Source organism: Necator americanus, chromosome II, assembly GCF_031761385.1.
Source record: "Necator americanus strain Aroian chromosome II, whole genome shotgun sequence".
NCBI classification, from domain to species: domain Eukaryota; kingdom Metazoa; phylum Nematoda; class Chromadorea; order Rhabditida; family Ancylostomatidae; genus Necator; species Necator americanus.
In genome coordinates this window covers 28,406,312-28,423,159 of record NC_087372.1, presented here as the reverse complement: position 1 = coordinate 28,423,159, position 16,848 = coordinate 28,406,312, and the positions used below count along the sequence as shown (strand labels likewise).

The 16,848-nt window shown below is 39.7% G+C and overlaps 4 protein-coding genes across 6 annotated transcripts; 1 reads left to right on the top strand and 3 right to left on the bottom strand.

Moving 5' to 3' along the window:
* Positions 1-928: 928 nt before the first annotated feature.
* Positions 929-4,951, bottom strand: RB195_019762 (uncharacterized protein; the record flags this gene model as incomplete). Of its 3 annotated transcripts, XM_064187768.1 has the most annotated exons (11): positions 929-1,080; positions 1,137-1,261; positions 1,314-1,491; positions 2,406-2,508; positions 2,611-2,773; positions 2,828-2,911; positions 2,991-3,113; positions 3,174-3,235; positions 4,395-4,519; positions 4,596-4,715; positions 4,783-4,951. In XM_064187768.1, the coding sequence occupies 11 exons, from the start codon at positions 4,949-4,951 to the stop codon at positions 929-931; spliced, it is 1,404 nt and encodes a 467-aa protein (XP_064043647.1). The 3 variants fall into 3 exon arrangements, with proteins under 3 accessions (XP_064043647.1, XP_064043649.1, XP_064043648.1); XM_064187767.1 differs by lacking the exons at positions 3,174-3,235; positions 4,395-4,519; positions 4,596-4,715; positions 4,783-4,951 and adding an exon at positions 3,336-3,361; XM_064187766.1 differs by lacking the exons at positions 929-1,080; positions 1,137-1,261; positions 1,314-1,491; ... (3 more) ...; positions 2,991-3,113; positions 3,174-3,235 and having other exon boundaries at positions 4,391-4,509; positions 4,859-4,901.
* A 3,532-nt stretch (positions 4,952-8,483) lies between these two features.
* RB195_019761 (uncharacterized protein) lies at positions 8,484-8,714 on the bottom strand (the record flags this gene model as incomplete). Its single annotated transcript, XM_064187765.1, has 1 exon — positions 8,484-8,714. One exon carries the CDS (start codon positions 8,712-8,714, stop codon positions 8,484-8,486), a length of 231 nt encoding a protein of 76 aa, XP_064043646.1.
* RB195_019760 (uncharacterized protein) lies at positions 8,484-8,959 on the bottom strand (the record flags this gene model as incomplete). The annotated part of the gene is made up of 2 exons (XM_013446540.2): positions 8,484-8,694; positions 8,796-8,959. 2 exons carry the CDS (start codon positions 8,957-8,959, stop codon positions 8,484-8,486), a joined length of 375 nt encoding a protein of 124 aa, XP_013301994.2.
* A 7,047-nt stretch (positions 8,960-16,006) lies between these two features.
* Positions 16,007-16,299, top strand: RB195_019759 (uncharacterized protein; the record flags this gene model as incomplete). Its single annotated transcript, XM_013453069.2, has 2 exons — positions 16,007-16,101; positions 16,158-16,299. The coding sequence occupies 2 exons, from the start codon at positions 16,007-16,009 to the stop codon at positions 16,297-16,299; spliced, it is 237 nt and encodes a 78-aa protein (XP_013308523.2).
* Positions 16,300-16,848: the final 549 nt, after the last annotated feature.

Below are 16,848 nucleotides of genomic sequence, written 5' to 3'. Positions count from 1 at the left end.
TTACTACTTTTATTTGATATACTTAACGTTATTTGTTGCATTTGTTTGAGAAAAAAATACACAATCAATTGAGAACAGAGTGGAACAAAATTGGGACGTATTTTGACGGTACTAAAAAATGAACTCAAGAAGATGCTGCAGACGTTCCCAATAGCAAACTTTATGTCTGCACCGGTGTATCTACGACAAATACCTTCATCTTTGAGTTATCTTCGAGTAGCACTTATATGTGGCACAACCTACATGGATGGAGAGGGGAAGGGAGGGGGACGGATGTTGATCAAAATAACGATGAAATACTTCGATGGAGGACACGGCGAATAGACTATTCCTCTCGCATTCTCCCAATCGCTGTGTTCTGCATGGAAATATTTGTTTGATTCATTCATATTGAATTCACATCGGTACCTGAAATATTAGTTGGGTTTTATACATTTTTTCTGAATTTCCGTTCGAATTCAAGAATGTTCGTTTAGAGGAGCACATGGGAAAGGTGGTGCGTTCCGATTGATTTAAAATTATCGCATCACACTGAGTTATCGCATCCATGATGCACATATATGGATTTGCATGCCGTTTTTCATGACTATCAGGGAGAGATGAACGGAACCACGTGGCCTTCCGCAATGGGGTACCTACGACCCCGCATGGAAGCTTTTCATGAGATTTCATCCATACCACGACAGATTCATGACATGCTACCTTTAAAGTAATGACGCCGCAGAAGCTGTGGAAAAAATTTGTGATACTTCTGCAGTACTCAAAGAGCCGTTAACTAGGTCAAATCGAGTGATTCTGATTTATTTCAATTTTACGAAGAAACAAAACCACATTATTTTTTGATAGTTCATTTACTAGCTTAACGATAAACATTGTAAGCATTAACTTTGAACATTACATAATGGTCATTCTGAAATACTGAGAAAGATTACAACTGACTGAAATGGAAATCACAGCAGCCTTTGGGAAGTAAAAGAGTTTCGTACGTTTGTTCAATAGGGGAATGATGATGCGAAATGCGAAAGTGCTGGATAAGACGACATAAGACAACTTGAAGATCCTGTTCAGCGAATCGACGTCCTGAAAAGTTGGAGAATATTCAAGAAGCAAGATACAGTAAGAAATTTAGCACACACCGGCACACATTCTCGGCCCGAAACCAAATGGCAAGAAAGAAAAAGGATGGAAATCGTGTCGATTACCGTCGCGTAACCATCTTGACGGCCGGAATGAGAGAGGATCATTGAAGAACGAAGTTGATCTGCACTTGGTGAATTAAATATGGAGGGCAGGATTTGAGCTGTGGCACTTACCTCATCAGAACATTTGTATTTATGTCGACAGGTGTACGGGCAGGTACGTGATATCCGCTTAAGACCAAGTCTTTCTGAGGTATACGCGAGATTTCCGTCCCGATTGGGAAGAGTCGAAAGGTCTCTTTAATGCAGGCACGAAGAAATGACAATTTCGAGAGGTGAGTGGGCGTAATATCTGGAGCGAAGGTAATTTCGGTGATGTGGTCAATGCACACTTTCGTCATTTTTATGTTTATTATTTGTCATTATTTAGTTATTGTGCTACATTCCATTATCAGTATTCACACGAACTGTTAGTGATATCAAATTTTGACGTCCTGTGTGGCTAAAATTCCTCGTCCTTCATTCTTTGTTTCGTTGGCACATGCTGATCTACAGTAGACATGTGCGCGGTAACAAATCCTTTTAAAATGACGTCGGAAGCCGTCCACCAAATGAACTATGTACGTAGATGCGCTGCGGTAAGCTGCCAGCAGTTGTTAACCGCATCGCTTTTTACGCAGAGTCGAAGTACGTTACATCACAAATCAAAATGTTGTGACTGGATTGTGCTACACTTTTGTACGATTTTTACAAGCACTTTTTTAAAATCAAAAATGAGTTATACATTTTCACTATTTCTATATTTCTTTTTCAATAATGGCATTTTGAAACAATAACATTTTTCCAAGAAAGATCCAAGATTAAAGCTGATAGATCTACTTCTAATAGTACACAAATACTTCTATGAACGGCTTTGTCTATACCTTATTCAAATCTTCTTTCAAAGAAGTTGTACTTTCCTTGAAAGTAAACAATGTTAATTACTTTATAGCGCAACGACAGCTTCAATTCTAATTCCAATCTAATTTTATTTGTATACAAAGTATTTTGAGACCACATTGGTCAATGAGATCTCCTCCTCTTAACCTGATAACCCTCTCATACTTATATTTTTGCTTAATTTTTTGTTTCCATTGCTTTTTTTCAAAAGTGGTAGGGGTTTTTTTCTGTAATACTATTGGGGGGATCAAATTCTGCAATAAAATAGTGGACCATCCTAATTTTAAGGAATGGTGAACACTTTCGAACAATCCAGCAATTATGTACCTCCTGCACGGTCAACGACAGAGTTCACTTCTTGTCTCAGCTCGTCTTGCACATTTGGATTGGAGGCTATGTTAAACAGATTGTAGACGAGCATTGGAGCAGTCTAGAAATTTCAAGATGATGGCTTCAAGCACATTCAAACACATTCCGGAGTCTCTCACATCTTGTGTGAGAGACTCCGGAATCATCCGAGAACCGCACGTACTGTGCTGAGACCATCTGAAAACATCGACAGGAGGATGACAGACACGTCCTTGACATTAAGTTCTTTCCGATTAATCAGAAGACTTGCGAATTTCATCTCCTCTTCCGACTGGGATGAACCGCGTAGTTTACTAATAGCTTCGTCAATCAGTAGATTAGCTTCTCTAAAATCATCTTCTAAAACATCTCCCTAGAAACAGTAGTAAAACTCCACGAACTTGTAGAATTTGTCCTCCAGGGCAACCATTTTCTTCCATTTTGGAGTAGAAACATATCGGTAAAAGGGAAAAGCGAATCTCAGCCTGAAAGCGACTTCCTCTGACAACCAGAGCAAGGAAAGCAAAGTATTCAGAAGACAAGGCCCTTGCCAAAAATTCTTACTCAGCCGACAACTGGAATATCGATCTATTCAAATCGACGAGCATATCTCCCCAATCGATTTGATCCGTGAAAATGCTGAGTCGTTTTTCGAAAACTGTCAACGCCGCAGATTCCAGAGACCACCTATACAAGCTTACATATCAAGTAAATAATTGGGTAAACAAATGAATAAACAAGTCGTACCGTCCTGCGACTTTTCTCATATCCACCTCACCATTATTTTTAGCGCTCTCGTTGCGGATATGCTCCACCAAAGCGGCAGCTACTTGGTTCGTGTACGGTAGATACCGGAAAGAACACGAACGATATATGGAAAAATTCACTGATGATACATGAAAGCCTCACTTTTGCACAGCTTGTGGCCTCATCATAACCTGCTGAATTGACGATCGTAAACGATACCATTCATCGCCATTGCTGACAAATTACGAGGAAAATAAATTCTATCACGACTTGTTACTATATAGTCGGTTTTCAAGAAGAAGCTAACTACTGTGAGTTGCGATTGATGCGATTTCTCTCAAAAATGCATCAAAACATTCAAAAACTTTTACACTCTTATTATTTCTAAAGATTTGTGAGACACAGACCCCGAAACTGTAATGTGACTCATCCAAAATGGCTAAAGAAAGAAAAAGAAATCGGAGCTTCAACGTTAAAATTTTGAAATACGAAACTAAATAGATAAATTTCTCTCTCTTTCGCCAGAACTTTTAAAAGATCTACAATTTGAAATCGATCTAATGTTTTCGCAAATTACACTAATTATCCAAAAATGTGAAATTCCGCTTTAAAGGGAGCGAACCACGAAACTGACGATGTCGGGGTCTCTTTGGGCAAAGATGAAGTTCAAAATGCAGGTATAAGCGTGGCGCCACCTAATCAGCTGCATTTTTATTGGATTTACCCGAATAGTTGGCTAAGAAGACCCCGTTAATTTTCGACTGCTCGTTCGTGGATGCGGCCTGTTCATAATTATGAACAGGCGTTCTAACGTGCTCCGTAGAACAAACGCCGTTTACCACGCAATTTTTTAGGGTGATGGGGAATTGGGAGGGACCACACTCGTACTCGTAATCTACACTTCAAAATCAATACTTGCCCAGAGAATCCATCAACAACATCGTCAGCTTCGTGATGCGCTGCTTTTAATAGCAATTTTTTGAAAATGGCTTATTAACAAAAATGACACCTACTAGAGTAACCATTGTGATTATAATGTGGACGGAATGTGGTTGCAGGATGAAGATTGAAATTTTCGAAAAAAAATGAACAGGAAATCTCCAAAAAGTTTTTTGAAGTTGGTACACCAAGTAATACCTCATTTCGCGGAGGAGGATTTACAAAAGTGTTCACTGTCACTTCAAACTGACAATAAAGAATCGAAAAGAGCCGAAAACTCACAGATTCCCCAGTCCTGGATTCATTCCCTTCATTTCCCGATATTTTTGTGTCGTCTCTTGTAGTGGAACTATGAACGGCTGGCGACCATCCGACGCGAACACCTCGCGAGCATCCTCTAAAATCATCTAGAGAAATCAGAATGTTGACGATGAAGGGGTGAAATGAGCGCGCAGCGCCAAGCGCACCATAGTTAGGAGATACCTGGGTTGAACACGTGGACGACACATCCTCTGCCAAATCCTTGATCCACTTTAGCTATAGGCCCATAATGTTTGTGCAGATCAACAAGCCAGTCGTAGTACTGTGCTATCGATCGCTTACCTACACGCGTAGCCAGTTATTAATGAATGCCGTTATTTATTCCAGAAATATGCAAGATATGGTTCACTTCGGAAGAGAGTGCGGTTCCTTCCAAAAAATCCTGAAAATTTCGTGGGTCCTGGGATTTCGTCAAATCGACGCACTTTGGTCACAGTCGTTGTGGATGAGGCTCCACTTGCGGGGCATGCCGTGGACGATGTTACGGTGGATGCTGCTGCTGCAGCGCATCGCTTCATTATCTGAGAAGAAGCACCGTCAGCTCTCTTTTATTCATTTACTTATTTATTTATTTGTGCACTCGAGGTGCCTCAAAACATTGGATAAAAAAATTGAAGGAAACAGAGGACAAAACAAAAAATATACGAGTGTTTTGGACAGAAATTCAGCGAAAGAGCATGGTCCCTGCATTAAAGTTAACATTTTCGACTTCGCACTAGCCCCTGTGTTGTCCTGAGATAATCACTTCTACGTTACGCAACGGGTAAAACCATGCCAAGGCAAGCTCGGTATTCCGAGGTTTATCTTTACAGCAGTTGGAAATGGAAAGTTGGAAAAAAGCGGTACTGTCATGGAAATCTGAGAATCTCGCGTATCCGTGAATGTTTTTTTCACGCTCAGCGCCTTACGTCCTAATCAATTTATAAAGAATCAGTTACGATTTTGATACTTTCCAAGCAAACATCAAAATATAAAAAAAAACAAAATATCAAAACAAAACATCAATGTCTTCGATCTTCGATGATTTATTGATTCCATACTGATTGAGATTTCTAGACCCAAAGTCGAGAAAACAATGAAAAGACTGAATCGATTGCTATTCTCCTCACGATTATTTGAACAAGAACGACGAAAAATTCGGATAAACCAAGGGAAAAATAAGCCAAAAGAAATAGAGCAGTTTAACTACAATTATCTCCAGCTAGAAAACTAGATTGAGTTTACTGTCAACCGATCACAAACTTCATCAACGCAAAAACGATAAAAAGTGCAGGCGAACTCCATCCCTAAGTTGAAATAATGACAACCTCTGTTGTACAATTGAAAACAAAATAAATTCCAAAATATCATGAGAAGACGCTGTTACCAAGAATATGGTTTCGAGCAATATTTCTTGATGAACTCGAAGCTAAATTGTTGAAGAGAATGAGATGCATCTTATCCAACTTCATGGTTTCACAGAATTATCAGTGATGGTCATAGGGTGAAAAGGGGAGACTGGTAGGAAACATCATTGCTCCGGTGTAGGTCAGTTACTACCGTATGTTGACTAAAAATTCTTAAGTGACATGCATACATGCTTTACTCTCGACCTACCTTTGTTCGACTGTTATTACATTTCCCATCATCAAGTGGGTATTTCATGAAAAAGTGCGGGAACAGACCCGCTCAGAACGAAATGTGACAGAATGTGGATATTCTGCTAGAAATTGTGTAGGTTCCCATGTACTTGAGAAAAAAAAGACGAGACGAGGAATACAGTACATGTAACAAATTCAAGAAAATCCTCAAGCACAAGAAATTTCGCTTTAGAATTTTCCGCTGATATTCTGACAAGCGGCACCAACAAATTAGGTAAGGAACAAACGAAAGCTCATCCATTTTAAAATATCCGAATTAGAAAGGTGTATAGATTAGCAGACGCATAAATTAAGAACAACAATAATTGCTTTTTAATTATGAAGCAGTTTGATGTATGAGATTTACGCAGAAATAACTTCAGCGCATGGTGCTACAGTAAGTGCTTACTGTGTTCAACTCGATGGCCGCAACGCGTCTTCCACTGCGGCATAGCAGAGGTACAGGAGGCGTGTTTCAAGCATGGGCAGAGCGCGTGTTCGAACAGACCTGTGATGCTCACTAAGTTGAGCAAACTCGGCGCTGGCTATTAATTTTGTATGAATTGATTGATCTCTCATAGCAGCTCTTTGGCACTATTGTGAGTTCGTCGTCATTCGGCTTTATTTACATCTCTTCATCGTTCCAGAACTGGTTGAGGACAAATTTCAACATCTACTCATGTAGATATTTGATAATGTAACGTTCATAAACGTTCTTTTTTCGAAGCTGTAAATTTCTGAGATAGATGCACGCTTTATCCAAGCTTTATACGTTAATACGTAATATCTTTAATCTCTTCAAGATTTGCACAATAAGCGATGGACCCTATCCCGAAAAAGGAAACGTTCAGTATAGCCTCAATTTTTCTGCAACCAACGCCTTCGCGTTCTTCAATATTCTCGTAGAATTGTGTATGTTTACTAAAACTTTGATGCATTGTTCACAAATTGTAACGATGGTTGTCATTTAACCTTCAGAAAAATGGGACGAACGAAAACAAAGCGACACATAATATATTTTCGAAGCCAGAAGTTGACTACAGCGTCTATCATTTAGTATATTCGCCTTATCCGAAAAAAATTTAATGTTTAGAAATTAGGAAACATTGTCAAGTGTTCAGAGCACATATCACCCCCGACCCATTCTCTATTTCAGCGAAAAGTGGGAGCTTTTTTAAGATAAAGGATTTTTAGGACTTATAAAAATTGACCTCAACTGAATTTTTCGGTCAACAACCAGACTAAATTGCTTTATGTTACGTTTAAGTACCTTTCGTTTGTAGCAAATTTGGAGACCTAAGATTTATCCAAGCGCTGTTAACGTCATGGATTGTCAAAATATCGATCTTCTGGACAAAAAAAAAAGAGAATTTGGGTCACTGCATACTTTCGTTCAAATAGTGCATTTCGTCTCGAGTGATGAAATTTTCGATAAAAACGATGGATGTTCAGTGTATGTGCAATAGATCTATCATACACAAAAGAATGGAGGAAAATGCAGTTTACTCAGAGTGGTATAGCTACTGGTGGAAAAATTACGAAAAAGTCAACCTCTAGTGAAGGACTTTTTTCTGCATTTATTACGGTAATTAGCAAAAAAGTAGGAGTAAAACAAATGACCGCTGCGTTGTGCTGTGTTATCGCACATTACGATAGCAGTAAACCTGGAACAATCACGGCCAATCGATGACAAGCGATTGCTGTTGGAGTGACCGATGGCGACCTACGATCCCGTTTGGGTCGTTAGATGCTGCGAATTGCTCCAGTGAGAGTCCACTAAAGAAAATCCTTCTTTGTCAGCAGACATGGTGATTTCCCTCTTTTATTTCCTCTTAAAAATGTGGCGAAAATAGGGCTAGTGTCTGCATGTTTTCGGAAATTCGCGAGTAGACCGGGCAGCCGAATACCTCCGGATCAGTGTCGGCTATAGACAGTATTTCTTTCCGATTGTCTAGTGAAATTTGAAGCGTAGATGTTGACGTAATTTTTTGGAGACAAATTTCGCGAGTTTTTACTAGACAGTTTTGACTCGGAGGGTATCGAATGTATGCACTTATTCAAACGTTAACGTTGATTTGAATGAATTCTTCAGGAACACCTGCCTATTTCAGTTTCACTTAGTAAAATTATCTGCATTTACGTACATACCTCCCCAATTATGTACATTCATATCTCCAAATGTGGATAAGTTTTTATCGCTTTACGCGTTGTTCTATTTCAATCAAATTTACATCCTTGAGTAAGTATGATATTAACTCAGTTTTCTTATCTTACTTGTGGTCTTCCCTGTTCGTGTTTCTCAATGTTGTTTGTAAACGGAGGACTGTAATAGCTTAAGCACTCGTTAGCCCTCGTGCACATAAATCTAAAACACATCCGAAATGTATTTATTTGGTAAATACAAACGGGATTTGATACAAAATTATTGCAACTATCGACCAAACATACTATATCCATTATTAAATCCACCGAGTCTGAGATTGGTATTGAGCGAGATCGACCTCCCCCATGAGTTGCCGAAAGCGCCACCACCACCACCAGGGTAAAATCCTCCACCACCAGGATAATATCCACCTCCGGGATAACCTCCATAACCGCCGTAACCGCCGTAGCCGTATCCCCACCGTTTCACTCGATTTATTCTGAAATTGTGAAAAACCATGCCTGATGAACGATATGTGACATCAAGCAGAAAAGTGATAAATTACGAACGTTATTCAGCTGTCACAAAAGTCAAACATACTGTGTATTTGCTGCCTTCTGATCAGAATCAGGAACTGGACTGCAATGAATTAGTGCAGTTAGAGAACATAGCAAAAGAAATGCAGTAAAGTAGTTCATAGTCGATAAGGAAGCCAAGAATGTGACACCGGGACCAATTTCATGCTCAATATATATGTTTGCCATGCATACATCTATCTGGTCGGAAAAAAACTCGTTTTTATGCGCAAATAATTAGTAGAGTAGCTGTTTTTCTTCTGATCGGCCAAAAATCAGCAGACGTCTCACAAGTTCTGCGTACAATTCTTCGTACCTTTTGAAAACCTTAGATACACTTAGATCCATATTAAAATAAGAGTTAATATCGTAATTGAGAGGAAACATTGTTTCTCTATAATTCTTTGTAGGAGGATTCTTGTGAATTCGTCTTCATTTAGTTTCAAAATATTGCAGGTTGTTCCCCGAACAAAGCGAAAACAATGGCATTGTAGTGTGCAATCCGGTGAAGAAGAGTTCTATTTGTCAAATAGCAATCTGCAAAACAATCATATCAATGCTTTAATTGTGTTTTAACTCATGAGAAGAGAATCTTTACAATATTCTCTCCGTCACTTACTGTATCTTACGTACCGGTGACGATAATGGCATGTAAAGAATTGATCAAGATTGATCAGTTTAAAGGCATCACCCCACGAATCTGAGGTGGTCCGTATTTCAGGTGGAGTATTCGTATACGGCAGGGTATAGTAGATTATGGAGAGGGGGATAATTGTGTCCATATTTTCCTAATTGCCGCAAAAAACGGTCCGGAAGATGCGGAACGTACACAAGGCTGGCGCGCTCCAGTTGAACTCGTTGTGCAAAATAGCGCGCCGAAACGCTCGAAGCCGTATCTTCCGGGCTGTTTTTTACGACAATTAGGAAGAAATGGACGGAATCACTCTTCTCTCCATAATCTACGATCCCGTATACGAATACTCCACCTGAAATCCGTACCACCCCAGATTCGTAGGGTGATGCCTTTAAATGTTCCCGAGAAACAGTAATGGCTAGTTTTAACATGACTTCAGAGACACCAAATAACTTTGCAGTTGAGAGTTGGAGGAAAAAAACATTGTGGTTCTGAGATGTTAAGATTGTAAACTTGGATAAGGTTCTATGTTGCGCTTTTATATGTCATTAATTTTTAGCATGCGTTCATCACAATGTAAACATGTCTTACGGCATGTCATCAGCTTTTTTTTTAGAAATTGGAAATATGTCTGAATTGTAATCATATTAAATGAGATGCAACCATGAGCCTAAGCTTATCCGTTACGGAATACATCTGTAGGATTTATTCTGCGTTGTTACAATTTCCACTCTTTTGTTTCCATTTTAAACAACCCCTGCAGAAATCGTCTCGTTTCCTCAGATCATGGTAGTTCGTATCATGCTGGAAAGCTAATGCAGAGAGATTTCTCTCTCAAAGCTCTCTGCCAGTGAGAGGGTTGAGAGTTTACCACTGTTAGGATAGAAGAAAAATTCCTAAGAAAATGAAAGGTATGTTAATATGTTGTTGTGTTCGCCACGTTCCATGTTCTCTCTTCCCTGAACCTTGCGCATTCCTTGTACAGAACTGAATCAAAATATACTAGGCCCGATATGTTGATTAGGTGGTTAGATCTTCAGTTTGTGCTCAAGTCAATCTAAATCATTAACGAGGTCATTCTTATTACGCCCTTCAACACTCACAAGCTGTGAAACATAGTATTCAGTTCAGTGCCGACCAGTCTTGAAGGAGAAAGAACGGATGAAATGGGGAAGGGACCTTGTCTGTTCCCTCTCCTCCTTCTTATAGCTTCCCGAATAATCCTCGCACTTAACCATAAATGTAAATGTACGTGGGTAAATGTATGCATTATCATGGTACTCCGCTTTTTGATCCTGATATTCACTATTCACTGATACATCTATTCCGATGTGAAGTTCTTCAGACGTTCTCCTGCGATTGGTATCGAATGCAATATCTTCAGAACAGGGGACCGAGAGAAGGTCCAAGCTTGTACAACGTCTGGCAGATTACCGTGATGGAATACTGGGTTGTTGCCGAAGATTCCAAGCGCTCACTAGTTTGACCAACCAGATTACGAATTTTGAGAGCGTGCGGGTCCAACTGCCTGATCACGTTTAACAGTAACAGGGCCACCGCGAGCAGGTAGCAACTAGTCTCATAAACAGGACTAATAATCATTATGCTATGTAATAGCGGGCTTATTCTGTCACGTGTGCTTGTGTTACGAAATTCCAGAAAGCAGTGAGAGAGCAGTGAGCAGTTCGATAACGTCGAAGTCCCCGTAGAAAGATGAAATAAGGTGGAACGAGACCCACCGCGTCGAAATGGTGCGCCGGCGCCAGGAAGCGAAAGAACTGTAATGGGAGACGACTGGTCCCACAGCGCCGAGTAGGTGCGCAGTGGTGCAGTAGCACATTACTCGAAGAATTTGTCAATAAGTAAAGACGTTGTGAACCGATTCATAGCCGTGAAAGCGGCATGTGTTGCGCCTCACCTCTGTGTACTTTCTTATTTCTATTTCTGTGTACGTTTTCCTCATCAGAGCTTTCTTTCTGCAAAAGTTGATAACACGCATGGAAACGGCTGCTTAAATTGTGGCTACCAGATTTACGTTTACGACGCCTAACGTAGAACTTCGTCTTTATCACTGCGATACGTTGTTCTAATTGTTGAAGAAAAATAAAGATTCACCCTACAAGTATAAAGGAAATATAGGCATAAAATAAAGTTGATTGCTCTTCAAATGACGTACCGATGTTTTGAGGAAGAAAACTAGAGTATCATCATTTTAGTTCATCATTATTCCATGAATGCTCAGACTTCCAAAGGAAAAAGAACGAAGAAAGCGTTGCAAGAAAAAACTGCGAGAATTTCAGTTCCGCAGAAAATGACAGTACTTTTAATTTCTCTTGATCAGTGAAGGAGGGCGAAATGAGCACCACAAGAAGTCCGATGTCCGGCGTTCAAAGAACACGGCAAAAATCGCATTAATTTTATGGCGGGACAAAAATTTGCTATCCCAATGAAGTTGCAGAACTTCAATTCAAAGAATTTTTTCCATATCAATATTCCCTGGCCACACCGTCTGTGCAAACAATGCCTACAATGTCTACCTCCCTTGAAGAACTCAGCTCGAGAAGTTTAACCATCCTGTTTTGCACTTCTTCGCGGTTCTTCCAATTTTCCCTCCACTGGTGTCGTTCAAAAGAAATAGTGATCTGGTGCGTACTCTGTCGCGGTAACCACTAGACTTTCAAGTTAGTCTTCTGTTTGCATGCATATGTTCTAGTGGAAGAATTGCGGTGATCCAACAATTTCAATCATTCTACATACGGCTCAACCATCGTGTATAACACGACGCAGACTTGAAAACTGAAGTTCACACCAAACAAGAGAAATTTTTTTTTCCATTGACTGCTTTCTTCAGGCCATCGGTATCAACTGGTGCAGTTCGCATTTCGCGTTTCTCATATCTTGATGCTACCATCCACATCAAGAAAACGTTGCGACATGTTCAAATGGACGTTCAATAAGAATCCCAAAATTCCATCCCAAAATGCAAGTCGAAGACAGAATGAAGATGCGCCTCGTCTTCTTCAGCAGCTGTAAGACACATCATCATCTGACGCCAGGGTGGGAGCACCAAACAGCGTTCTATTAGGTTCATAACAAGTTCGCTGCGCCAACAAACAATAAGCCAAGACGAATTGGTGAGCTGCTATCCGAACGCCTCCCAGCCAGCTCGCCGCGACAACACCGGCAGCGCTGACCTTGAAGTGTTGCGGAACGAATTCAGCACCTCTTCGAAAATCCACAGTGCCAAGTGAGGCGCAGACAAACCGAAAACACTGGAAGAGAGGTGAACGTCTATTTGAAAATAAACAACGTCAGCAGAGGTAGCGTCAAAGCAGAGACGCTACTTGACGCTCCCCATGTTTGACTTTGAGAGCAGAATCCAACGAAGACAACGTCTCAACGATAACCACAAAACAAGAGAGTAGAGACTCTTGAGAACAATAATGTCTGTGTGCTTGGCTGTGCTTTTGTTAGTGCCGAAGAAATCAGTTAGATGGAATACCCAGCATGGCAACCACTGGGGCAAGCAACCACAATTCTGACTGCGAAGAGGGCAATCTCCCTTACGTCTCGGTTTTGCAATGAATATAAATAATGCTTAGTGACACCTAAATGAAGTGGGAGTGTATATGGAGGAAGATGTCATTGACAACTACACGTGCTTTTAAAAACCGGACTCAAGGTGGACACTCTGCATGCTTTAGTGAAGAACATTGTAATATTGCCTTCTGCTATGAATCCACTGTAAAAACGCAAGCCAGAAATCAAGAGATGATAAAATAAATACGTCCACTACCATTTTCCTCACGATCATTACTATCAAAATCATATATTCAGGCAAAAATCAATGTCGACACTATTTTCTTTTATTTTATTTTCTTGCGTTTTTTATTGCAAAAAAGTCCTTCTGAAGTCCAGTCCTTGGATACCTCGAGAAGCACACACAAGCAGAAAAAAATGAATGAGATTGGTATCTAAAAAACTGGAGTATCATGAAAAATTTGACTGCACTGTTCTGGTTACTTCCACTCTGCTTTCGACGGACATTTCTGCATAAAACTCAAAAAAGAAAGCTCTACTTCGGCGTTATATTTTCCTTTGAAAAAAGCCCTACTATTCATAGATTTTTTGAGAAGGTTAGCATAAAGCTGTGTTGCGATAATTAATGTCAGTAATTCGAGTGAGGTTTCCTACTCTTTGTTCAAAGGTTTTTTATCGGAATTGTCTGCTTTTTGATTCTTGTTGCATACGTAATCATACAAAAAATTAAATAAAAACCTGGTGAGAGTTAGTATATTCGAGGCCACGTTCACCAGCAATGGAACATGCACATTAATAGTCCGTAATTTGGTTATGCTTCTCTCAGATTTTTCGGCTAATATTTCTGCAGAAAAGTCAAAAAAGAAAATAGTTCAGCCTATAGTTCACACTTATTCAGTACTAATTTGTTAACTGAGCACGGAATAAGTGTGAAGTTCGCGACTTTTATTTGAGATGCAATTGAAATAATGGGTTAGATAGAACGAGTGAGAATTTAAATGTTGCATTTTCCTGTTTCTCTTATTGTTTAGCCATAGTGCCGATCCAAAAGAAGGCTCACCTAGTGGTTAAATATGATGTCTGCTGGTCACCCGTATAATTCTGCACGCTCATTCACCTTTCGTTCGAAAAACTATAGTTTTGCGAGATATCTAGAACATGGAGAAGTCCGACGTCAGCCGCACTACCACAGTGGTTTTCTATAGATAAATTGGATAAGACTGTGAGAAAAATTCAGAGTTAATTGAGTGTGTGTACCCTGCAGATTTACACCAGCGCATCCAAACTCGTTCTTAGTGGCGATAACAATTCCTTCACAAATTACATCACAAGGATGGAGTGTATTGAGGGCAAATTCCGCTATAATTCTCTTCTTTTGCTCTTCGTAACGAAGAATTAAAACATAAAGGTTAATAATATAATGAGGTCAAGTAATCTGTCTTTTAAATCTACACCATCGTGGAGCGAAGATATCGAAAGATCGCACGCCAATCGTAACTGAGCGGCAATAATACTCGTCGACGGAGTGGGGTGAGGTCAAAATGGAATAGTAGCTGCGAACAGTTAAATCGAATGATCATTTTTGGAGAGGTAATGCTCTTCTGTGATGTTATGTAACAGCCTCCCAAAAACCATAAGAAGTTCTTTTTTGTAGAAATGCAGGAGAAATTTCCAGCCTTGACACCTCCCTGCTGTTTTCAAGTGGAACTTTAGAAAGTGACTTTAAGTGATCTTTCAAGAGGAGATAACATCTAAATTATTAGTAAACATTCTGAATTCTGAACATTCTGAATTCATCACGATAACGTACATACAGAAGACTTTTTGTGGTGCTCCCTCCGCTCACTTTCTCTAATAAAGAAATGAAGGTACTGATATTTTCTGTAAAACTAAATTTGTATGTTATATAACGACGCTTCTTTCGTTTTTTAAAAGCATTGAAGAAATGATGATGAAATGATGTTTCCATAGTCTTTTTCTTAAATGCGTCAAAACCATACTTGAGTAGTAGTAAGAGAACTTAATTTTATATCTGTTAGGAATCAGTGGTGGAGTATCCCCACTCGCCAGATTCTGATGGAGTTGAAGAAGCTATAAAATCAAAGTCAGAGTTGCTGCTATAGTAGAAGGAATTGGGCAAGCTTTTCTCTCGACTTTTTGGAGTGGACTCTTCACTGGGTGAACAAATTGTTTCGTAGATGTGTCAACGTCGTCATTTTTTCAGGCGGTCACACATTTTTAAATGTCACTTTCTTAGCAACCGATTGTTTTCATGCTTCTTTTTAAAGAACAGCCTATGTGAAATGTGCAAAGCCCCAGAAGTCAGCAGATAATTACTGTAGTAATACAGATAGGTGATGTTAGGGAACCGATGAAGGCATATAAAAGGAAAGGAGTGTACCTAATATAGGAAGGATTTTCAGTTAACCATGTTACAGAGCAATTATGTTTCTGATAACCACAAGGTATCGACTATGTCAATGTGCAAATCCTATTGCTCAAAACAGTACGGCTTTCAGGCACCAAAAGAAAATTATTACTGACATTTTTTAAAACATATTTTTAAAATAAAATCTAGAAAGATTTCTTTTCAGCAATCATGAACTGTGCACACAAAATGGAGGAAACTGCATATACAAGGCGAATAGCTCAGGAAGTGCACGACAAAATCATATTTGTTCATGATGGTGAGTGGGCTGAAGAACTGCAAGGCTCCTGAAAATTTCTCATATCAGCCGCACTGTTGTATGACTGATGACGGTTTGCTCATAATTATGGCGTCCGCAAAAAACGATATCTCAAATTTCTGCTAAAGTTGTGTTTTTGCGAAACCAGACATCAGCATCACCTGAACACTTTTAGATCCAAAAAGAAACAAAAAGAAAGTGTTTATACCACTTTTATTTTCTACAGAAGAACTCTTTTTGATCTCATGTCAGTTCCAATGTTATCAATTACACCGTCTAAAGATAAGTTTTTTCCTCGAGTTACAAAGGTTCCACTGTTAAGTTCAAGGATAGGGTCTTGATATAAAAGCACTGAGATAGTTCAGTTAAACAAAAATGAAGTCTATTGGCCTGACCATTTTCTTGTTATGCGTCCTGCTGCTCACGGTGCAGTGCACGTTGGCGGATGATTTCAGCAATGCTGGTAGAACGTAAGTACAATAATAATCATCCCCAAAGCTATTCTCAGTATTTCTAAAGCGTTAAGGTTTCAACGAGTTAAACGTCAAAAGCGTCCGCCTTCCCCACCAATAGGAGGACGCCCACCAATCGGAGGACGGCCACCAAACGGAGGACGGCCACCAATCGGAGGACGGCCACCAGTTGGAGGAAGACCTCCATTTGGATGAAGTGGCACCCTTATAGAGGTTGGTCCACCATGAGGTGCTGTACAGCAATCTATCGGTTAAAGACTTCTAAAATGTTCAAATGTTCAGTGTGTTCCAACCTCAATAACCTGCGCTGGACTGTTTTTTTTTTCGTGTTAAATACTATGCAAACATCAACAACCTTCAACGAATTTGTCGCTTACAGTTAGCAGACATTATGTCGATTTCTCGTTTTAGAAAGTGGTACGGTTTGCAATGAGACTATGTCTGATCTGATTCGTTTTACAGGAAAGTACCAGGTTCCAATTATTCGTCATCATCCTTCTGCATTTTCTTGTGCATGAGACTTATGTAAGAGTGTGGGAACCTCAGCAATGGTCTAGCTGGAGAAAAACACGAAAGCAAAATCATACACCTATGTACAGTACTACCTCAATCGCAGCACTAGTCACAAGAACCGTTTTAAGAGTGCTGGATATCATTAGTAGAGAGTACACATAACAAGTTATATGGTTGCTAATAACTTTCGAGTTGGTAGTTAATCTTTACTTTAGAGTTTTATAAACCTCG